The following is a 24,834-nucleotide window of genomic DNA, read 5'->3' as shown; positions in this document are numbered from 1 at the left end:
TAATTAAAATTCACTGAAATTAAATTCGTACAACTGAACATTTTTGATGTGATCAGTCAAATCAGTTAAATTGGAGACCTGAGGTTTTTTTTTTTTTTTAAGTGTAAGCATGTGCTGCAGTTTTGTCGTCTGTCGCTTTAAATGCTCGAGCTCTTTAAAGCAGGGTTGATTCTGATAGGCTGTCAATGTTATTTTTCATCAACCAGAAAAAAAAGAAGAAAAAAAATGTTCTGAAAGCGATTCCAATGATAGTTTCACAGTGCTGTTATCTTTATGGTTGTGGTGTGGCTAATCTTTCATATTTAGAATGATTTTTAGATTTATCTTTATCGTTATCGTCCTTGGTAGGCCTTAAATCTCTCAAATCATATTTCACCCCAAAATGAAAATCAATAAGGACCATTAAGATTTTTTGCATTGTGATATTTCTTAGTATGTTCATTACTGTAAAGTAAAAAATAAAGTAAAAAAAATTGGACATAAAACATAAAAAAGAACGTATTTGTAGTACTGAAATATGACTCTAAAAAGAATCCTTGATATTATTATCATATAATATTCTGAGTTCATGTTGTTTAAACCAATCTTCTTCATTGTATTAACTTTATAAAAAAAACAAGATTTTTAATTTCAATTCATTTTTTTAAGGCAACCAGGTAACTTATTATTTTTTTTTACCATGCAGAAACATTACAGTAATGTGAACTTGTGAAGAAAGTGTGTAATTGTCATGAAAATGTATATATAACATCATGCAAAATATCTTAATGGTAGATATAGGCTTTATTTTATCAAATAAAATGTTGTTGTGAAATATAACTAGTGATATACATCCAGGGGAAAAAAGGATATTATAAAATATTGATTAAATATACATACATAATTTAGACAAAAAATAAATACATTAATCTTTAAATAAAATATGTTATCCTAATTTGATTTTTATAATCACAGGTCTGGATTTTGCAATGGTCAATGCTCAATGTTTTTTTTTGCTACAAATGCCACCACGTGGGGTTCTCCAAACCACATCTGTGTCAGCAAATTTCACGTCTCTATTTACAAAGTTTCCCTTCACGTTTGTCACGTAGAGCTACAATTTTGTCACGGCTACATCACGTAGCCACACGTATCAAACGACCCGGGCAAACAACCTTTTAAAAACTAGACCAGTCTCTTTAAAAGGATTATTGTTTGTGGTAAAAGGGTAGTTGCACACAAACAGTCCAATAATAGCTTATGAGACTCAAAGTGCTCTTATGCTCAATCTCAGAAAACTACAGCACACAAATATATGCTGCTGGGTCAGAGACATCATAAGAAGTGCATATCGTACAATAACTCCGTTATATTCTGATGTATAATGCCTATAAACGGGCATATTTCGCATGAACAGTTTACCTAAAACATTAGATAGCGTCTACGTGATTACATGTCTACATGTATAGCATGCAATACAGGTCATCAACACTCCAACATCAGGCCGAACCCGCAGCCCCTAAAATCACAGTGAGATCACGTCCAACAGTGAAGACCATGTACTTTTTTTTGTGGAGTTCTTTAACACACCTTCGGCCTCTCGAATCGTGAGATCGGGCCATAGATGTGTTGTTGTTTCTAGCGCAGACTGAGAAAGACGAGTGTAAATGTGCTTGCGTGATCGCAACGGTCAACTCTGGAGCTCCGCAAGGCATCAGAACCCCAGATTAGTGTCGTCAAATGGTGCTCTCGGTGTGCGCGTGCGTGAATATTTGCGTGTGATGCACGTGAGTGTTGGGGAAGGGCGTCGGGCTGCTGTTGCCGTGGGGATGAGGTGTGGGGCTGGGGCTGGAGTTGGAGTTAGTGTTCAGGTGCGAATGGTTTTGAGGGTGGCGTTTGGACAGGCTGTTCTTGTCGTTGAGCAGCGAGGTGGTCTCATCCGGCCCGTTCTCTCTGGGAGCCGGCAGAGCTGTGGTGTGGTTGGCGCTGATGGAAGGGGTATGAGGCGGGAGAGGGCCGGTGTCCAGATGCGTATGGCTGCTTTCAGGGGACTGAGGGGTGCTGTCCAGCTTTGAAGCCAGGAGGCCGTTTTGGTACTGCGAACGAGTGATCTAAAAAAAAGGCAACATTTAAAAAAAGTTATCATCAAAATGGTAATTTTATTCAGCATGGATGCATGACATTGATCATAACTGACAGTAAAGACATTTATAATGTTTAAAAAAAAAAAGATATTTCAATAAATACTGTTCTTTTGAACGTTTACTTTATCTAAGGTGCTGGCAAAAATGTATCATGCTTTCCACAAAAATATCAAGCAGCACAACTGTTTTCAACATTGACAATAATACTAGCACAATCATTTCACTTGATCCCACTGACTCACATGGTCACGTTACAAACATGTGAGATTTGAACTAGTTTTCTATGATTGAAACGATGTGATAAACTAGTTTCATGGACCCACTTTATATTAGGTGGCCTTAACTATGTACTAACATTTAAATTAATAATTTGATACAATATACTTATTGTGTACACACATGTTTACACTGTACTTACATTTACTGGTAATTACAATTATAATGACACTTCCCTTACCACCCTTAAAGGAATAGTTCACCCAAAAATGAAAACTTGATGTTTATCTGCTTACCCCCAGGGCATCCAAGATGTAGGTGTGTTTGTTTCCTTAGTAGAACACAAATTAAGATTTTTAACTTCACCCATTGCTCGTATAATGCATGTCAATGGGGTCTATTAGACAAGCACAGCTACATCTTGGATGCCCTGGGGGTAAGCAGATAAACATCAAATTTTCTTTTTTGGGTGAACTATCCCTTTAAACCTACACATACCACCACACCGGTCCCTGACCTTATCTGTATCCCACCTGAATAGCAGTAAAAGTTTCATTATAATCATTGAGGTCACCCACAACGTAAATCATGCAAAGTTCGCTGTTAATAAAAGTAGAGATATATACACTGCGTCCGAAATAAAACGCTTCTCTACTATATAGTATTTAAAAAGCATTATGTTAAAAGTCCCAGGATGACCTACAACTTCTGGCGAGATTATGAAGTGCACATTCAATACACTTTACTATCCCATGAGGCCAGCGGAGGGGATTTATGAATGGCAGTGAGGCGACGCAACTGACACTGGTAGGATGTAGTACATGTACATACGAGTTTTATTTATACTTCACATGTATACTCTATAGCACATAATTTTTATATGGTCTCTGTAAGTCAAATGTAGTATCTATTCAGACAGTATGCAATTTTGGACGCAGCGATAGTGTTTTTTTGTTGTTGGTCAGTAAGGAAAGAAACATGATCATTAGAGATGCTGACAAGCCAATCATAGAGATTTGCTGCTTCATATGTATATATTATTTATTTTTTGGGCTGTCAAATCAATTACTAACATAAGTGTGTGTTTATAAAATATATATGTCTGTGTGTGTGTGTAGATATGTATATAAAGCAGCGAATCATCATATTAGAATGATTTCTGAAGGATCATGTGACACTGAAGACTGGAGTAATGATGCTGAAAATACAGCTTTGATCTCAGGAATAAATTACATTTAAAAATATATTTAAATAGGAAACCGCTGTGATTTTAAATTCTAATGATATTTCATAATATTACTGCTTTTGATGTTTTTTATGAATTAATGCAGCTTTCTTTTAAAAGACTTCTTTTAAAAACATTTAAAAATCTTACCGACCCCAAACCTTAAATCGGTATAATAGTGTCTGATTGGTAAAATGGTCAACAAATATGGGCAATGCAAAAATCTAGAGAGCAGGATGACTGATACAATGTAGATAATATAATACATTTGCCATTAGACATAAAAAAAACAGCTACAATTAAAGAGAGACCAAGAAAACTGAGCATAAAATAGTTGATACAACACACAAGTCTTCTGAAGTCATACACAGGAGCATGACTGAAATGCTGAATGTTATCGGATGGGCACAACAAAATTCATGGACATAACATACCTTTACAAACTGTAGGTCAGTGAGGGCCCGCACATTAAAATCAGGGACGTACTGTGCCACGGGGCTGTTATTGAGCTGACTGTTACTGCCGCTGATGGACAGAGAATCGACTCTCTCCGTGCAGCTCAGAGACGCGGAGCGGTTCAGACCGCCCACATGAGACGGGGAGCGAAACTCTGGAATGCACATGAAATCCATCAGTTCATGTCGTGGCACGTCTGCTTACACACACACACACACAAATACAGATGAAACGGTTTCAATGAAAATACACACACAAATACTAATGTGGCAAGACTTAGAACAACAACAGTGAGATAATGTCATCGATGAGAGGGAAAGCACAATAACTTACAAGGAGAACAACTCATAACAAAGAAACTCATATGACATTTGAAATGAATTTAAAAAAAGATTGCAAATGATTGGATGGTCGTTTCAGACTAAAGCATGCATTCATGTATGAGCAGCATTAGTTTAACTATATTGGAGAAGAATAGATTATAGTATGCTATACTATTCAGGAGTATAATATTAGTATGTGATGATAAAGAGAAGAGGATGTACATAACCTCGGTGATGTAATATTGTCAACAAAAACACGTTGGATGAGCGCTATATGGTCTGACTGTAATAATATTAGTACACTAGCGCCATCTAGAGGTGTTGTAATGAACTACATTCAGCTGTCACTGCGACACAGACTGTCAATAAATGAATGCTGACTGTATGCGTACAAAAGCGCACAAACAGTTTACTTTATTCAGAAGCACATGGTTACTGATAAAAGCATGCGGAATTTTGCTCTGTGTTAACAGTCGTTAAAAATGTTTACTCTGTGAGCGATGCGACGTGATAAACCAGAACTCCTGTTATAGCCTAATATCAATCAACAACACAGCAAAACATGCAAAGTTTGCAGATAATAACGGAAGCTTTCTAGTATTTTCGTATCGTGTCGCTCACGTGCTTTTAGTGTAGTTGTTTGGTCAGTAACTGAATCCAAAGGGAACATGAAAGAGGTGCTGACGGAACAATCACCACAGCGATATCAGAGAATTTCGATGATATCGGGAAGTTGCCTTAGTATTTGATTATACATGCACTCCATCCAGGCAAAAGCCTCTGAACCCATTCAGTTTGGTCAAAATATCTTATTTTTTAAAATTCAGAAAACAGCAATGGGTGAACACCACGTTACGTGGCCTCAAACCAAACCGCGCCTGACTGAAAATTTCCAGAGGAGAACAGACGTAAATAGCCTATCAATATTATTATTAATATTACCAAATTATCTTAGTTTAATAATATTTGATTTTGTTTTATTATGTTTTAATTTCAGTTTGTTGTTTGCCAAGCTATAGTTTTTGTTTTAGTGTTATTAATTCTACTACTAAAACATTTGCTAAGGCAGAAACAACTCAAATTAAATGCATTTTTTATATGTTACTTTATTTCTGGAAATGTTGGATATATTTTAATTAACGTAGTTTTTTAGTTTAAGTTAATGGTAGAAACTGCACTGCTTTTACATACACTCACTAGGCTCTGATTGATCATGTACAATTATATATAATTTATAAATGCAATTTGTTTTGTTTTTTATCCAAACAACTATGTCAGCCTCACAAGGATCATGGCAGAAGCAGAGCATGTTTGCTAGTATATTCTGTTACTAAGGCAACTGTATTTTCAGGATGGTGTGAATGTTGTGTTCAGTTTCATGAAGTCAGGTGTGATGGACAGACAGTGGGTGAGTGTGTATACCGTATGTTAGTGATTAGAGTAGAAGAGCTCTTCAAAAAATAGAGCTTGAGGCCAACGCTTGAACCAACTATCCAGCAAGCTTTCATTTTACTAACACTGTCATTCACATCTACATGTTTTATAGGATGTTGCACATATAATTTCCTGCTTACATTAGATTCCAGTAGAGGTATGTTGCTAAGCTAATAAATCAAAACTAATGCAGCTTTTTAAATAAGTACATACTGTGTGACCCCTAAAAAGTATCTTCTAATCTATATAGTATGAATATGGATAGTATGAATAAAATTTGGACATCACCATATTATCATCATGTGAACTATGACATCAGTTGCGTCACTTCACTGCCACTGATAAATCTTCTCCTGTGGCCTCATGGGATAGCAAAGTGTTCATTGAATTCATACTTCCAAATATGCTTACTTTCATACTATACAGTAGGTGAAAAACAGTATGTGAGCCTAGTAATACATCAGAATTCATAGTATTCTGTATAAAACAGTAGGCCAAAAGTATCCAAATGACCTACTTCAAGATTCTGAAGTGCACATTTACGATGGACACTTTACTATCCCATGAGGCCATGGGAGAGAATTTGTGAATGACAGTGAAGCGACGTAACTGACGCTTTAGGTCCCATGACAACGACAGTATGACGGATGTAGTACATCCAAATTTCATTCATACTACACACATGCGTACTATATAAAACATACTTTTTTTGATGGTTGTGAAGCGTCAAATCAAATATAGTGCCTACTACACTGTATGCAATTTCGGACGCAGCTAATGTATTTGGGCGTAAAGTAGACCAACTGTTACCCTAACCTATACAGTAGAAAAGTATTTGATTTTGGACGTAGCGCACGCAACACAGCAAAAAAATTAAATAAATCTGCTGTAGTGCACAAATCTCTTATGTTTGCACACATTGAAACATGCCGCCTCAAGAATTATGTGTCAACAGCTTCAAACATTTAATTGTGTCAATTTTTATGTCTTGATCGAACGCAAGGACAAAATTGATTTGATAAAACTGACTGTTTCCTAATAAACAAAAAAAACTGTTTTCTACCAATATTTGATGCAGTACTGAAACTGCTGAATAAACTTTAGAACAGAACTTTTAAATCAATGCTAAAATAAAATACAATCTTGCTGGACAACTGTTCATAGCGCGATAATGTTATTTTTTTCCTGTCCCGCACTACCCCCATGTTAGCTCCCCTACATACGAGTTATCACCCAACATGCAGGGGATTTTACCTGGGAAACGCGAGAACAGAGAAAACCTCTTAAGCGAAAGGCGGCGCGGACGAGGCGACACCATGGAAGGAGAGAGAGGGGGTGTGACAGCTGGGGGGGAGCGGAGCGGAGCAGAGGAGAGACAGAGAAGCTCTTTAAACACGTCACACATTAACATCCTGTGGAGAGCTGCTTCAACATCAGCAGAAATCCTTCACTCAAACTATGGGGACGTAATATTTTCCTTGAAAGGGTAATTTTATGCTTATTAGTCTTGCCTTTCAAATGAAAACATTTTCTGGTGGGATTAAAGGCATGTTTCACCTAAAACTCGCTATCATTTCAAACCTGCATGACTTTGTTCCTTTAGTTGAACTAAAATGTAGATATTTTGCAGAATGTCCAAGCTGCGGTTTTTATTTAAATATGAATTTATTCCTCTGATGCAAAGCTGTATTTTCAGCATCATTACTCCAGTCTTCAGTCACATGATCCTTCAGAAATCATTCTATGATGATTTGATACTCAAGAAACATTATTTATTATTATTATTCTCATTATTTATTATTATTATTTATTATTATTATTCCCAATGTTTGAAACCATGATACACTACCATTGAAATGTTTGGAGTAAGATTTAAAAAAAGAAATTAAAAAGATTAACATTTTTATGCAGCAAGGACATTCAATTAATCAAAAGTGACAGAAAACAATTTGATAAATGTTCCAAATAATTTCGATTTCAAATAAATGCTGTTCTTTTGAACTTGCTACTCATTGCAGAATCCTGAAGAAAATGTATCACGATTTCCACAAAAATACTAACCATCAAAAACTGTTTTCAACATTGATAATAAAAAGAACCATTATTAATAACCGAGTACAAATAATTATTGATGATAACTGAGCAAATTAGAATATTAGAATGATTTCTGAAGGATCATGTGACACTGAAGACTGGAGTAGTGATGATAAATTCAGCTTTGATCACAGGAATAAATACATTTTCAAATATATTACAATAGAAAACAGTTATTTTAAATTGTAAAATATTTTACAATATTATATTCATATATTTTTGATAAAATAAATGCAGGCTTAGTGAACTTATGGGACTACTTTCAAAAGCATACATTTTTTGTTGTATTATATAACATTATTATAGTTATATAATTTATTTATAGTTATAAACATTATTTAATTATTATTAATTTAATCAAATTAGCCTACAAAGCCAGGGCACATGTCAACATTTTCAAAGAATAACTATTATTTCATCTGATTTCTCACAATTGTATAGTGATTTTTCACACAATATTTTTTGTAACTTGGAAGCACTAAAAAGCCCCCAAAAGAACCTTAATCCATTGTCCATATGCAATGTTTCAGCTCTTCTGTAATGCAAAGAATAATTTTCAGAAAAAAACAGAAGACAAGTCAATGCTTGTATTATTCCATGAAAGCTGCCATGGTTGATGTTAATGAAGTTAAATAGTGTATATTCATATCTGGCATTAATTGTTTTAATGTTTTGGATTCTAATTTTAAGTTTTGTTTAAAAACAAACAAAACAAAAAAACTATGAATTGTTTTGAAAAGACTTGGAATATATACAGAACCTTATGGTGTTTTTGGAGCGTAAGTGTGAATGAATTACCATCCAGGATCATTGTGCTTAAAAAAAATCAGCTTGGACATTCTGCTAAATCTCCTTTGGGTTTCAAATTTGAAAGAAAATAATACAGGCTCTGGAAGGACCAGAGGACAGGTAAATGGCAACGGATCAATCGCATGACTTTGGTCTCTTGTGTTTCTCAAAGCACATGCAGGCACACATTTACACATGCTAAGCACATAAATGTGACATTTGGCACATGGATGGACTGCAGCACAGCTGGAGGTGAAGGAACAGAATCAGACAGCATCGTTACACACGGGGACACTCGGCCAGCAGATGTCCCTGCGGTCAAATGTGTCCGTACAGTCCCCTACCAGCAGCTCCAGGGTTATTATGTAACACCGAAGACTAAACTTATAATGACAGATCATGACAAAGTGCTTGTGTCTGCGCTGGGAGACTCGGTGCTGACAAGAGCTATCACTTCAACCATGACCGGGCAGAAGACATATCAACACGCCATCTTTACCATTAATCAACCTGATTCAGAAAACGCACTAATATATTCATATTTAGTTCAAATTATATTATAGTGCCTTTAATGCACCCACAGAATGCAAATTATGTGATTAATTACTCACCCTCATGTCGTTCCAAACCTTCTTTTATCTTTGGAATACAAAAATCTTTTTGATGAATCATTGACAGCTACGCAACTGACACTTTGACACATCAAATAGTTCATAAAGAGATTGAAAAACTAATCCAAATCCAGTTTAGTCCAACTCATTCTCGTGTTACGCAGCACGTTTGAGCTTCAGCGAGAACCAATGAGGTTCGTTCTCGTGTTACGTTTGAGCTTCAGCGAGAACCAATGAGGTTCATTCTCGTGTTACGTTTGAGCTTCAGCAAGAACCAATGAGGTTCATTCTCGTGTTACGTTTGAGCTTCAGCAAGAACCAATGAGGTTCATTCTCGTGTTACGTTTGAGCTTCAGCAAGAACCAATGAGGTTCATTCTCGTGTTACGTTTGAGCTTCAGCGAGAACAAATGAGGTTCATTCTCGTGTTACGCATCACGTTTGAGCTTCAGCAAGAACCAATGAGGTTCATTCTCGTGTCACGCAGCACGTTTGAGCTTCAGCAAGAACCAATGAGGTTCATTCTTGTCGGATGTCAACATTTTTAATGAATACCGATATAATTTCCATCCGTTTCTTGCAGTTATTTTTAGTGTTGTCAAAAATACCAACTTCGGTACCAAGTCGGTACTGAAATTTAAACAATGTAACGCTTTGAGCGCTATCGTTTAACGGATAAACTCATGGGAGCATCTGAAAGCAAAGGGAAGTGTTTGAAAGTGTTTGTGTGGAAGCACAAGCAGGCGTCGCTTCTGTGTTTATCTGTGTAAAGAATTGGTGAAGAATGCCATAGATTCATATTAACAACATTTTTGAAGCACTTATCATTGCCAATCCGACATATTTTAAACACAATAGGCAATTAGAGGCGTTTACGATTAGACTCAACAGTGCTCACAGCGTTTCCTTACTAACTTGGTACTGAAGTCGGTACTTTTGACAACACTAGTAACTGTAGTATTGTTGTATTATGTGCTTTCTGCATCCTTTATGAAATGTATAACTTTATGCATCCAGAATTATTGTAATTCCATCCAAAACGCTAATCTCATTTTATGTTCTGTCATTAATTTGGGTTTGCGACAATTGAAAACCGTTCTAAAATATCTTATTTTTTGTTGCGCAGAACAAAAAAAAAGGAATACAGACTTGGAACAATATATGGGTGAGTAAATTATGATTGACTAACCCTGTAAGTGGGAATATAGCACACTCTTCGATTAGAGAAAGTAAGAGTTAAAAAAAGCAAGTTCGTAAATAAATACTCACCCAGGCATGGTGTATTCAGTGCCATAACTCCGTAATAAGAGAAAGGACCGGCCTCAAACTTCATATTCTCGTTTCCAGCCTCAACTTCCACCCGACCCTGAGGGACAGAGGTGAGGTTATTAGTTAAAGTGGCCCTATTATGCTTTTTCGATTACATTTCATGCAATGTGTGATATAGCTGTTTGGGAATGTAAAAGCTCTGCAAAGTTTTAAAGATAAAAGTGCATGACAAATAAAAGAAAGAATCGATTCTGAACTGCCGAAACGACTCGTCAGCAATTCCACTCTTACTTTCTGTGCCTACATAATAGGCCTGCACGATTAATCACAATTAACCTGAAATCAAGCGTTTTGGCTTATTGTGATTATGAAACCGCAACGCCTGCGATCATTTTTTTATGTGCAGCTTGTCAGTGAAGAGCGGTGATCAGTAATAAACGCTGCTCCATCTGAAAGTACTGTCCGTTTGAGTGGCTTAGAACGTGCGTTTGGAAAAGCAACACATGTCAAACATCTTTCCAAACATGAGAAGCATTAATTCATTTCTTTTCCAACAAAAGACAACATTTAATAACGTTTTACTCCAAACTCACTTCATAACAACAGTTGAGCATCCTTCTGTGAGATGGCTTCTAACACAGAATAAGGCACATAACATAATTGATTGTTTCTGTGCGAGAGCGCCTTCTGGCTTTCGCAGCATTTACTGCCGATCACATAGCTGTTCTACACTAACAAGCTGCGCATAAAAGAAAAAAAGCCTTTGCCAAATTGTGTGTGGTTTAATTCCGATGAATCGTGCAGCCCTAGTATATAACAAGGTCTACGCTAATATTAATCTGTCTGTCTCATCCTTATCCCAGGGTTACCGTAGTCCGCCGGATCCGGGCCATATCCAGATCAGATGGTGGACCTGCACCTAGACACGACCAAAATGCAGCCCTGAATGTCAGCAGAGACCGTGTCTACTAGACAATCACCTGTGAAGGCCTCATCGACATGACAGCCATCGGCACAGATCCTCAGCAGAGACCACAAGAACCAGACAGGTCCTCCGCACAGACCCTATGGCCAGCTTCGGATCCATACCAGCGTGATGAATCGATCTTCAAGCAAAAGGAACTGGATGAACATTTGAATCCTACAGATCCTGATCTGATTTCTAACTTGTGATGCTGCCTGAATCATATTGACCATGTGGCCAGAGGGGAACTGACCCCCAAATGAGCCTGGTTTCTCCCAAGGTTTTTCTCCATTCTGTCACCTGATGGAGTTTGGGTTCCTTGCCTCTATCACCTCTGGTTTGCTTAGTTGGGGACAATATTATTGATCTGACTGTACTGACACTGATCTGAGATCTGAGACACTGAAACTGAGCTGACTGATTACATATTTTGTTTCAGAACTGCTTTATAGATGAACTTATTTAGTAATGGATGATCTTTACAATGGAACTGAATCAACACTGATCTGGCTTCAGCTGAACAGACACCGAAATGCATCCTCTTCCTGTTTTCACTGTAAAGCTCCTTTGAAACAGTCTATATTGTGCACTATGTAAATAAAGGTGTAACAAATCACCTAACGCCAGCCCTATGGTCATTGCTATATCACCAGTTATTTTGGTTACTTTGGATATGTTAAAGGTTACATATTATAAGTTATCCTATTTAAATTTGTAATAAGTAGTGTAACCATTTCAATTACTTTATTAAAGTCATGTAACATTACATTTGATTACTTCTCATTTTCAGCACTGCAATGCTTTTTATCACTTGTCAATAGGGCTGGATGATATGGCTGAAAACTGTATCACGATATAATCAGTCGATATTGATAATTATTGATATTTTTTAAGACCCATTTAAAATAAGGAGAATTTAACATTTATTTTAAATTGAACCTGCCTCTGATTAAAATCACCCTCAGTTATAAAAATGTCAACACAACCACGAAAAAACACAAATAATTAAAATTATTAATCACAATGAACACTTAACAATTATCTCTTAAAATGAAGGTGCAGTGCCTCAGTTATTTCTTTGTACCGTTTAGATGCCTTGACATAAGGCACTGATGCAGAGTACCTCTGCATGGCTGAATCTGAAATCTCCTATACCCTCAAATAGTGCAGTATTTGAAGGGACAGCCATTTGTAGTGGTGTCCGAAAATATAGTGGACGTTATTGAGTGCACTCATTCAATCCCACTTGGCACCGCAATAACAAGGGTACAGTCCAGCCCTACTTGCCAATGTGGATTGATGTAATTGGCAGCTGTGGTGCTCTGCACATTCAAACGAGAACCAATCAAGCATCAGAGTAGCATCGTTTTACTAAAAGCCATTTTAAAATGGCAGGAGACATCATGCACATAAAAAAGGCAAAGCAACAAATTAATATTATTCAACATATCCTAGCTTTTTATAAAAATATTCGGATTACCTCCTTTGTAGTCATTAACATTTTAACTAATTTATTAACACTTTCTCAGTAACTGCAACTGATTATGGTTACATTTAATTTGTAATTAAGTTAAGTAACTGCATATCACTGTGTATCAAGAGCTGAGGAAGATCCAGATCAGAAGTTCAGATATAGTAATTATACGCACTGTTAGCGGTAGACCAATCACAAGAGACTGGGCCATCTGACCAATCAGAGCAGAGTAGCTCTCGGAAACGAGTCTCTGAACGAACCATTTAGGACTCTGGGAAATGAGGTGATGTGCATTGTATATTATGATTTTTTTTTTTTTTTTTGACCAGTTATGTTCAATAACTGTAATCAATTATGAAATTGGTACAATTTAACTATAGCAGCTTTGGAGAAAAACAATGACATCATCATCCAGCTCAATTCAGTCCGATAGTGTCAGTGCTGTCATATCAATCAGAGCCGACAATCATAAAGACAACCACATAAATGCAAAACTTTCAAAAAAACACATTGGCAATAAAACCTTTGTAGCTTTGTGTGATTTCTTCAAGATACTGAAACCTCAAACCCTCAATAACCCCCACTGGTGGTCTTAAATAATTGAAAGTGTTTTTAAAAACACTTCAATAGCATTTAAGTCAAACGTAAAATTTTGAAATCTTAACCGGTTTCCTTGAAGAACAACAAGTTGCGTCTCCATAATTAAAGACAGAATGACGCAAAATCCAACCAAAACTCCCACAAGGATGGTGTGGTTGGCACATTTAATACTTTTAAACCAGGGCACAAGTCATGTGTCAAACCACATTCGAGAGGACACACAAATTGTCCAAACTCTCAGGCGTCATATTTGCCCCATTGGAAAGTCAACCTTTCCTCTCGTTCTCAGAAAAACGTTACCGGATCTGTGGCGCTCGGATTGCATGACACTCGGATCCTGTCACTCTATCTGGGTCTCCTCTGCTCTGGTATCTATATTCAGGTGGACACTAAACACAAACAGAGCTGGCAACACTTTGCTGCCTTCTGTTATGCCAGCAAATAAGAGCCAAATCGAGTTTCATAAAATAAAACAGAACTACTACTACAACTACTACTAAACATATTAGAACTTTGAGATTCTTCTAAAAGAAAAGTGCATTATAAAGAAAATATATTATTATTATTAATAGATTTACTTATTTAATAGACTAATATAATACATAGTACATATATTAGACTAATATAATATAATACAATACTATGTAATACATAGATTTTTATTTTCTTATATTTTTAAATATTTATTAAAATATAAGAAATGATAAAATACAATTACATATAAAACAATAAACCATTATTGTTATAATAGTTGCAATTTATTTTACAATGAGCGAATATATATATACACATGTAGTCGCCTAAGAAAATACTGGGTAATAGGTTAAGGTTAGGTTCAGGTTTATTACCCAGTTATTGTAATTACTATAAAAATAATATGTGGGGATCAGGACTGTAAATCAAAGTGCTACCGTCTGCTCATTTTGAAAATGGATTTAAAATATAATATCTTAAATCATTTTAACACTCAATTAAATACAGGCCGTTTGGAAACAGCAGCAGATGAGAGGAGTTTGGTGAATTTAAGCAGACATACGCTTTGATGGCCAGTGTGACATAACGCTCCATGACACATGGCATTCATGCTCCATATGACATTGTGCCGCGGGGACGATTACGACTGTGATAAACACTGTCACACTGAGGTTCTGAAAGGGTTAAACTTGTCCTGCCTGACCTCTCGCAGAGAACGCAGCAAATCCAGGATGTGATTTACTGATCCCCAGGGGGCCCGCGCACCACGCCGGCCCTGTGACCTGACACGGCTTGAGCTACGTTGACCACCTTTAAACTTAAGCCACGTTAAGTAAGCTGCGGCACAGATATTCATTCAGATGTCTGGAAAGTATGCGTAAGGTCATGCTATTGTGTCGGTCCCCGTACGAGTTCACATACAAGCCAATATCTATAAATGTATCACCGGCTTGCTGTAGCATGGACATCCAGGAGTCTTTCCATCAATATTACTTCTGATTGGACAGTTTTATATAACAAGGCCATGGACAGCTTTGATTGGTTGTGTACACGATCGCGCGTGTGTGTGTGAGCTGGCAGAAAGCGGGTGGGATTAGAGCTGCTATGCTCAGGATCCCTTTCTTATGTAAGAGGGATCAATTAGTGAAGGACAGGCCTGTCCGATGCAGGGCCTCTTCTGGCTAAAACAACACTGAGGTCACAGACGCTCCGAACACACCAGGATGCCACTGAAGGGCACGAATTAGCCAAAAGCTCAAGAAACGGCACTAAAAGAACTTGAAAATATTCAAATATTCTCTGGAAAAAAATGGCGTTTGGAGGGTAAAATGTGTGTTATTTTGGCAAGGTTGCCACATAATAGTCGCTTCAACAAGCGGACCTGGAAAACAATTTTATTCAGTAATATTAGGCAGTTTGGATTTATTAAGCTGTTTAACGTTGATTGATTGAGTTATTTTAGTATACCAATGCATATGATATGACTTGTTTCTGCTTTGATCAGGAGATTTAGTACTCTTTCAGAAGATTTCATAGCACCCCCTAGCATATATTAGTGGAAACATGGAAAATTCTGTGTTTGCCAGGGAAAGAGTTAAAAAATGTATTTCACTGAATCATTCATTCAAGACATTTGTTCAAAAACGCATTATGATCGTTAAAGCGTCATTATAAGCGAGTCAAATAGCTCGCTATAGGTCTAAGCAACTGCATAGCAACACCTTAGCAACCACATAGCAACCATCCAGAAGTTAGGATGAGGTAGGTTACTAGACTAGTTCTATATGACTTGGAAACCCCCTAAAACATACTAGCCAGCAACCACATAAAACATCCCAGCGACTACATAGCAATACTATGACAACCATCTAAAATAAAACACATAGCAATGCCATGGCAAACACCCTAGTTCTAGGTGGTTTCCAGGGATTGGCTATGTGATTGCTAAGGTGTTCGGAGTTGTTGACAGGGCATTGCTGTGCTAGAACCTTCTGGGTTGTTGCCAGGGCTAGTTCTAAACAACTACAAAGCAACACCTTAGCAACCACATAGCAATGCCTTTGCAACCATCTAGAAGTTCAGGTGAAACCACCTAAAAAACCCTAGCAACCACATAGCAATGCCTTTGCAACCATCTAGAAGTTCAGGTGCTCTAGGTTGCTAGAATAGTTATATATGCCTTGGCAACCCCATAAAACATTCAAGCAACCACCTAAAAAAAACATAGCAACCACATAGAAACATCCTGGCAACCACTCACAACATCCTAGCATCATGGCAGAACGTTTTCCACAGGCAAGCATCACTCATATTTTCTTTAGACAAATCTGTTCTATTTTGGGATACATCTAATCCTATAAGTACTTGAAGTAAGAATTCTGAACAATGATAGGCAGAGACAGATATTTGTGGATGGTTGTACAGCTGATGTCCCTGAAGTAATGTCATGGGGGCCGAGGCCCCTTCACAAGGTCAACTGGTGAGGGGTTACATGGGATGTAATCGTGTGATTCACAGAACCAGCCACGGGGAACAGGCAACTTCTCTGACCTTTTCTCCTTCTCTTAAACCATCCAAACTATAATGCAATAAAACGCTACTAGACAGTTTATTACGTAAAGGTTTTATAATTATGTGAGTGTTTGTCTTGAGTAGAAATCACCACAACAATGTTAGGTAGAGAGTTTTAGATGGTTGCCAGGGCATTGCTATGGTGTTCTGGGGGTCGCTGGGAGATATCCTGGTCTCTCGATATGACCAGAGCCCTCATTTAGTATCTGTTTATTTGATATCTGAAAATAAAACTGAAAAAACTTAAATAGGGGCACATTAAAGATGCAAGCCTAAGGTATATCTTCTGTTTATCTTACATCATAAATATTATCATTTAGAATAAGTATTAGCACAGACATCCTCAACAAGACACAAGTTAGCACAAACAATCCACGTAGCCAAAGTTTAATGTCCCCATGAATTCAACAAGTTTTTTGGCTTTTAGCATGAATATGTTAGCCTTATATCTGATAATATAAGATAATGTGCTCCAAAACAATGACACTAATCGCATGTAGACAATATACACATTCAAAACTTAGTCTCTCACTTCCTCCAATATGAATCAATGATTTTGATATCATGCTGTAGTTCGGCTTCTCATCAGATTTTCTGTCCAATCAAATGCTCTCTAGAATCGAAAGCATCCCTTCCACTACATAAATAAATATGTGGTAGATGCTAAAGAGGTGGCTGACTATAAAGTGCACTATAAAGGGGACAAGTAACGATTCAGGCAGTGTAAATATGCTTTCCATTGGGGCAAATTAAGTCAGGTTTGACGTTAGTCACGCGAACCGCCGCAGCTCCAGACAAGAGACACGGCAGCACAGAGTGGATCATATGCTTGAGTTGGACCAGAAAACGTATCGGACCCATTCGGATTACATAAATGACACACTTTTCAGACTACACATCCTCAACATGATTACTTTCATGTTTTACCTTAGTAAAACCGCATTTGACATCTAATTGACCCTTTATTCTTAATACGACTAAGCTCAACAGCTCAGGTCGAGCTGTGATATAAACAAAACGCTATTGGCTATTTTAAAAAAAGGGAGGAGCTGCTCAATATGTTTTGCTCTGTTTTCCTGTTTCAGTGGAAATTACATCACTACAATGAATAACGTTGCACTTTTCAAGGCACTTCAGTGGGCAAACCCCGCTAACAGGTGATATTGAAGGAAGCTACACAGTTTCTGTATTGATTTAAAGGCACATTTTTAAAACGAACACAAATATCTTATAACCGTACACGCAGTGTAGATATTAGTGGGCATTTAAGTTCTTCCAAAGTCTAGAGCTTTCTGCTGAATTCTCATTGCAGGCCTACTGATCAGTTTTATTTACCTGAAGGATGAGGATGAAAAAGTCGACAGGTTTTCCACGTTGATATAGATAGTGCTGTGGCGAGCGCTTGTCGCTCTCATTGAACTTGATCTCCTGAATGACATCCAGATGCTTGAGGATCCGCAGTAAGACCTTGTCTTTGATCTGGAGTGGACTGAAAATGTTCACCTCTATGGAAAGATGGGTAAGCAAAAATTGGCTGTTATTTGCAAAGGCAAATGCTTAAACAGTGAGATGATGAACAGGAGCTTTTAAACGCAACAGCTCACCAGTGGCGAGGAAACGGTGCGCTGCTAGCATTAGTTGTGGGGATATCTTGACTTTGGATTCGCTCTCATGTTTGAAAGCAGAAAAGTCCCTCTTGTTCTTGTTGGGATCCACTTTCTTCTTGTTACGGTTGTCAGCTAGCAGGAAAAAAAACAAAAAACATGAAATCACTCAACCAATCACTCATCTCATTTCGCAAAATCATCCTAAGCCTAAGCAGATCATAGAAGCCATTGGCACCAATAATCTCTTTGATCTACTTAGGCTTAGGATGCTTTGGAAAATACAGCCCAGATTAATAAATATTTGAACCATTTAATAAATCAATTATTAGATTAGACCGAATTAGATTTAAAGGTGCATGTAGTATTTTTGCAGTAAAATATCCCAAAACCACTTTTTTCGGGAGTCCTATACCGATTCTTTTCTACCGGCTGTGAGGTGAAGACCACATGTCCCAAGATGCTGCGCTCAAACTTGCCATCATTAAACTATGTCTTTGTTTTGAATGGGCGCCCTCTAGCAGACGGAAAAGTTACATAGTGCACCTTTAAAACTCTTGTGCCACTCATTTAGGAGTCACACCTATACTCCTCCTGATCAAAAGTGCTCGAACATTCTTTCAGTAAAATCAATGTAATATATTTTTGTTCAATAATTTTTATTCAATTTTATTTTTGAGGGAATTTTATGGTACTAACTATGTAATATTTATGCACAACAATTAGGATCTATTTGTTTCCACAATTTGTACCATACAATAATACTATGAAAGCATATTTCCACTACTGAATAAAAAATAAACAAGGTAACTGCGACTTTTTTTGTCACAATTCCGACTTTTAGCAGAATTGCGAGTTTGTCACAATTCAGACTGTATTTCTTCACAATTGCGACTGTCATGCAATTATGTGAAAAAAGTATGAATTGCAAGGAAAAATAAATTCAGAAATGTGAGCTAAATAGTCGCAATGAATGTTTATTAATTTATTATTCTGTGGCAGAAACAAGCTTCCAAACAATAAAATGAATTAATCCATACCCTTTTTTGCTTTCTTGTAAATCAATATTTTTTAATTAACAATTTCCTTGCTGTATGCTTTTTCTGCATTGTCACTGATTTAGATTTTTTTTAAATTTCCCATAAATTTTTTATGTCAGAGTTGTATGGAGTACAAGTCTGAATATTTTTAGGACAATTTAACCTTTTCAAATCATGTCCACAGCAAGTGCTACAACAAGTTGTACCAAAAGTGTCGTACCATTCTGATGGAAGTGAACATTTTCAGTCAAAAGTGCCAGAAAAGCATCAGAGGGTTTTAAAACTCCTTGATAAAAGGAGAAAACAAGAAAGCAAATCACTATCATGAACATACTGTAGAGATCAGACTCGTCCAGGATCTCAGATTTGATGATCTCCTCAATAACGTCCTCCAGCGTCACCAGCCCCAGAACCTCGTAGAACGGATCTCCTTCGCCCTCATTATTCACCTTCTGAACGATGGCCAAGTGGGATTTACCTGTGGACAGAAGCCAAAAATCACAGACAAAACATGTTGAACTCTAGGTAAACTGAATTCAATGCCCTAACTGCAATCAGAATGGCTGTTTAATAGTTACGAAACCCTTAAAGGGGTGGTTGCATGCGATTTCACTTTTTTAACTTTAGTTAGTGTGTAATGTTGCTGCTCGAGCATAAACAGTATCCTCAAAGTTACAGCGCTGAAAGTTCAATGCAAACGGAGATATTGTCTTTTAAAGTTATGGCAGTTTATTGCCTACAAAAATGGCCGGTTTGGACTACAGCGAGCTTCTTCCTGGGCTGGTGACATCATAAACCCTCGCTAGTCACCGCAGATGTGACTTCTGACCGTAATGGGAAGGGGCGTGGCGTTTCCGGACAACCTGTGCTTGGCACTTCAGCCAATAAAAACACAGGAAACTACATTTGGCCATCTGACCAATCTAAGACCATTGTGTTTTTCGGAGGGATGGGCTTCATAGAAGCAGGAAGCAAACGAGCCGTTCAAAGGACAGTGGAGACAGCGGTGTGGAATAAAGGTCCAATATAAGAAAAATACAGCGTTAAAAAAAAAAAAAAGTATTGAGACGTTATATTGCACCATAAACACAACCAAGCCTTTAAAAAAAAAACAGAACGACTCCTTTAAACTCCACATTGTCCACTAATTCTGTTGTTCCTGTATGAGTTTCTCTCTGCTGCTATCACAAATGAAGATATTTTGAAGAATGCTGGTAAGCAGACATCCATTGAGTATTTCTTTCCTACTGTGGAAGTCAATGTCAACTGTTTACCAGCATTCTTCAAAATACATCTTCATTTGTGTTCAGCAGCAGAGAGAAACTCATACAGGAACAACAGAATTTGTGGAGTTTAAAGGGGTGGTTCTGTGTTTTTTTTTGTTGCTTGGTTTTGTTTCATGGGGTGCAATATAACGTCTTAATACTTCTTTTTTTTAATGCTGTATTTTTCTTATATTTGACCTTTATTCCACACCTCTGTCTCCACTGTCCTTTGAACGGCTCGTTTGCTTCCTGCTTCTATGAAGCCTATCCTTCCGAAAAACACAATGGTCTTAGATTGGGTAAAATGTAGTTTCATGTATTCAGAAACGGTTGGGTGAGCTATCCCTTTAAGACGGATTTAGTTCACACCAGGCCAGGAAACCCTCTGAGTGGGTGTAGATTAGAATAACTCACACCATATTCATATATTGAAGCACTGCATGGAGATGCATATTAATGAGCTGTATTATCACTGCAGTCTGAAAACCCCAATGAATTATTCATCACCATATTTTATCTGAGGGGCCGGATCAATCATAACCATTTAAGCGATACTGGACCATTAGCGCTTCATGTCTGAAGCCAAAAGAGTCAGATCAGAATTGCTACTAAACTTAGAGCTAAAAGAGCTTAGGAGGGGGAAATGACGGAGATGTCTGGGGATTAGAAGAAGAAAGCGAAAAGGGAAGGAAGGAGCAAGACAGGACCAGAAGACACTTTGATAGGATTTAAAGTTAAGAGTGAAATATGTGAATCTGCAAAACACTGCCGGACGTAAACTGTTAAAACATTCAAACAATACTTACTGAACGCTCAAATCTGAATAAAAATACATGGATGCACTAATACAAAAATACTGGCCCATACTGACAACCCATTATAATTTGTATCATATGCTAATGCCTATTTTAAGTGTAACATTATTTACTTATAAATATCAGTTTAAAACTTCAAATAACTGTCTGATAAATAGTGAGCAAAAAAAATGAAGCAGATTTTATTCTGTAAATCATTTTCCTGGAGAGGGATTTATAGCACATGATCAAGCCTTATATTATATTACAGAAAGCTTTAGACAAGCAGACCGTTTAAGAGATCTAATATTTTCACACCGAGATATACTCCAATGCTCCTGAGGGATCGGCATCTAGCAAACCATCCACATTTACTTATTTGCATACTCATAAGCTTATTTACATACATTCATATCTCAGCGGAGCTCATTTTAAACCAACAGTAAAGAACACATTTGAATAGGGTGCAGAGAGTTACTGCAAAATTGTCATCAAATGCAGCACAAGCAATGTCCAAAGCAGACGTTTTGGACAATACAGTGCATGTCACATGGGGTTTGTGGCTCTGTGACACCTCTGCAGTGCTGCAGTGTGAAAAATACAGTGGGAGGGGCTTGAAACTGCCAATCATTCCAAAACACCGCCCACAAAACATACTTAAAGGAACACGGCATTATTTTTTAAAATAGGCTAATTTTCCTACTTTAAGTTTAACAGTTTTCAAATCCATTCAGTCGATCTCCGGTTCTGGCGGTAGCACTTTTAGCATAGATCATTAAATCTGATTAGACCGTTAGCATCTCGCTCAAAAAATGACCATAGAGTCGATATTTTTCCTATTTAAAACTTGACTCTTCTCTTTGGCCATTTTTTGTGCGAGATGCTAACAGTCCAATCAGATTCAATGATCTATGGTAAGTTATGCTAAAAGTGCTACCGCCAGACCCGGAGATCGGCTGAATGGATTAGGGGAGTCTAATCAGATTCAATAAAACTATGCTTAAAGTGATAGTTTTTTTAAAACTATCCCAGCATAATTATCATAATTAAAGCCAATATAATAAAATAAATAATTGAATTACCAACTTGCTTTACATTTAAGCTATACATTTAACGGTTCATGCATTTCCAGGGAATTGAGCCCATGACTCTACGATACAGGAATAAAACATCTTGAAAACACTATAAAATAGAGTCTTATCTGTTAACAGTTAATGCATAAGCTGACAATGAGTAATATATTTATAGTCCCTCTTTAGATTAGTCCAATTCTCACTATATACACTAACTAATAACTATGACTTTTGCCTCAATAAACTCCTAATAACTGATGATTAATAGTTAGTAAGCTAGCTAAGGTTAAGTATTGGGGATGTAGAATATGGTCATACAGAACAGGGCATTAAATTGTGCTTTACAAGTACTAATAAAACAGATAATATCATTATAACATGCATGCAATAAGCAACTAGTTAATAGTGAGATTTGGACACTAAAGTTATTTTTCTCATTTTTGTTAATTGTTCATGTTACTTTACACTGCATTAATGATAACAGATCATTTGATATTAAATGTTGAGATTAACATTAAGATTAATAAATGCTGTAGAATAATTGTTAACTCGAGTAATTAACATAATCCATGGATAAACATTATTAAGGGGAATATTTCTCCCTAGATTTCTATGGTGGTTCCAGCCCTGAATATGAAGGTAAATGTGGGAAAACGTTACAGTGAGTGTACAAACTGTGGTGGACCGGATAAGGATGTGTATTTTTAATGAGTGACAGGTGCTTTTGGCAGCAGGGGATTCCTCCGCCATTTCCAGAAGAGCTTCATATTGATCGGAGGCTGATATGGGAGCATATGGTTGATTTGGCCCTCAGGGGGAGTCTGAACACCCATCATAATCAATAGGAGTGTGAAAACAACTGTGCATGGAGCCTTTGCTTCCTGTGAGCACAGCACATTCTGTGCAAACTTTCAAGACTCAGGAAGACGCACATAAAACACAATCACTGACCTTTTTTAAACTCCTCCAACATGGCATCCAACTTAGTGTCGTGGAAGACAAAATGCACTGGGTGGTTGTAGAACTTGGTGACCGTTTTAAGCGTTGTGCAGTCATCCGGGTCAACGAAGGCCAGGTCCTTGACGTACAGGATGTCTACGATGTTGGAGCGCTCGCTGTCATACACAGGTATCCGCGTGTAGCCGCTTTCCATGATTTCTGACATGGTGCTGAAGTCGAGCACGGCGTCAATGTGAATCATGAAGCAGTTGCTCAGCGGCGTCATCACATCCTCCACCGTCTTGGTTCTGAGTTCCAGAGCGCCCTGTATGATGTTCAGCTCTTCTCTGACCAGGTCATTGTAGGGCTCTGTGACCTTCAGCATCCCCACCAACTTCTCTCGGTTGTAGACAGTGCCGATTTCCTGCCCGAGGACGTAATCCAAGAGCTTACTGATGGGGAATGACAACGGAAAGGTCAGTAGCATGAAGAATTTGGTCAGCACAATGGTGTTGGCGCCTACGGCCAAACCGTGGCGAGAGCAGAGTGCTTGTGGCACGATTTCACCAAATATGACAATGCCAACCGTAGATGCCACCACGGCTCCCAACCCTGACCCAATCAAATCATCTAGAAGGATAGTCAAAGTTGTGTTGACCAGCACATTACCTAACAATAAAGAGCAAAGCAGATAGTTGCCCTTGCTTCGAATGGGTTCGATTTTTCGCGCATACTTCTTCTCCTTGTTAGTGCCACAACTTTGCACAATGCGAAGCTCCATTGGATCCAACGCCATGAGTCCCAGGTTAAGTCCACTGAACATGCCGGACAACGCCAGCAGGCTTGACACCAGGATGACTTGGAACCAAAGAGGTAGAAGAGATTCTTTCTCCTCTACGACTACCAATCTACCATCATTATCGGCCAAATGGACCCATTTATCTCCCAAACCCTGCCTGACACACAGGCTGTAGGTTTTCTCTCGTTCACTTTTACGCATTGGCTTTACATACACACTCACCAAACCCGATGTACCCCTACTGCTCACGTTCATGTAGTTGCTGATGTCCATGTCTTTGGTGAAATCCTCACAAGTCCTGTTAAACGTGTCACTGTTCCCCGTGTCCACATACTCCGTGAACCTGATTTGGGATGCTGCGTCCGTGCTCAGGTGCACCCCATAAAACCGGAGCAAGACGCGACTCTCCTCCGTTACCTGGATGAGCCCGTCCTCCGTCGTGCTGGCCGCTTTGTCGCTCCTCTCCAACCGCATGCCCAGGATCTGACTGCTGGAACCCTGGCTCGAGGTCTCCGTTCGCCCGCCGACAGAGCTCCAGAGGAACACGATGAAAGTTAGAAGACACCCCTGTCCGCTCCGCTCTGTCGCCATGTTTGTTGCGCTCTCTCGGAAAGGCTGGACCTTACGTCACGTCATCGATGCCACACGCGGACCCTGCCCCCTCATTTGAATAATGCACATTTGCGCAACGCCCACTT

The 24,834-nt window shown here is 38.0% G+C and overlaps 1 protein-coding gene across 4 annotated transcripts; it reads right to left on the bottom strand.

Moving 5' to 3' along the window:
* Positions 1 to 84: 84 nt before the first annotated feature.
* On the bottom strand, positions 85 to 24,780 carry LOC137062006 (metal transporter CNNM4). Of its 4 annotated transcripts, none has more exons than XM_067432748.1 (8): positions 23,350 to 24,780; positions 19,601 to 19,744; positions 18,227 to 18,361; positions 17,958 to 18,127; positions 10,540 to 10,636; positions 7,032 to 7,121; positions 3,999 to 4,216; positions 85 to 2,090 (listed from the first exon to the last, which is right to left on the bottom strand). In XM_067432748.1, exons 1-8 carry the CDS (start codon positions 24,725 to 24,727, stop codon positions 1,716 to 1,718), a joined length of 2,607 nt encoding a protein of 868 aa, XP_067288849.1. In that variant the 5' UTR covers positions 24,728 to 24,780; the 3' UTR covers positions 85 to 1,715. The 4 variants fall into 4 exon arrangements, with proteins under 4 accessions (XP_067288849.1, XP_067288850.1, XP_067288851.1 ...); XM_067432749.1 differs by having other exon boundaries at positions 3,999 to 4,174; XM_067432750.1 differs by lacking the exon at positions 7,032 to 7,121.
* Positions 24,781 to 24,834: the final 54 nt, after the last annotated feature.

The sequence above is a fragment of the Pseudorasbora parva genome, chromosome 23 (assembly GCF_024679245.1).
Source record: "Pseudorasbora parva isolate DD20220531a chromosome 23, ASM2467924v1, whole genome shotgun sequence".
Lineage (NCBI taxonomy): Eukaryota > Metazoa > Chordata > Actinopteri > Cypriniformes > Gobionidae > Pseudorasbora > Pseudorasbora parva.
The sequence above is the reverse complement of the archived record's forward strand: the minus strand, read 5'-3'. Positions and strand labels throughout refer to the sequence as shown.

Bases quoted from the DNA above. Each gene is read 5' to 3' on its own strand.
- LOC137062006 (XM_067432748.1), bottom strand. From the start codon at position 24,727: ATGGCGACAGAGCGGAGCGGACAGGGGTGTCTTCTAACTTTCATCGTG. The intron at 18,128-18,226 runs GTGAGCTGTTGC...ATCTTTCCATAG, and splicing joins GCACCGTTTCCTCGCCACTG to AGGTGAACATTTTCAGTCCA. The intron at 4,217-7,031 runs GTAAAATCCCCT...GTGTGTAAGCAG, and splicing joins TCTGTTCTCGCGTTTCCCAG to ACGTGCCACGACATGAACTG.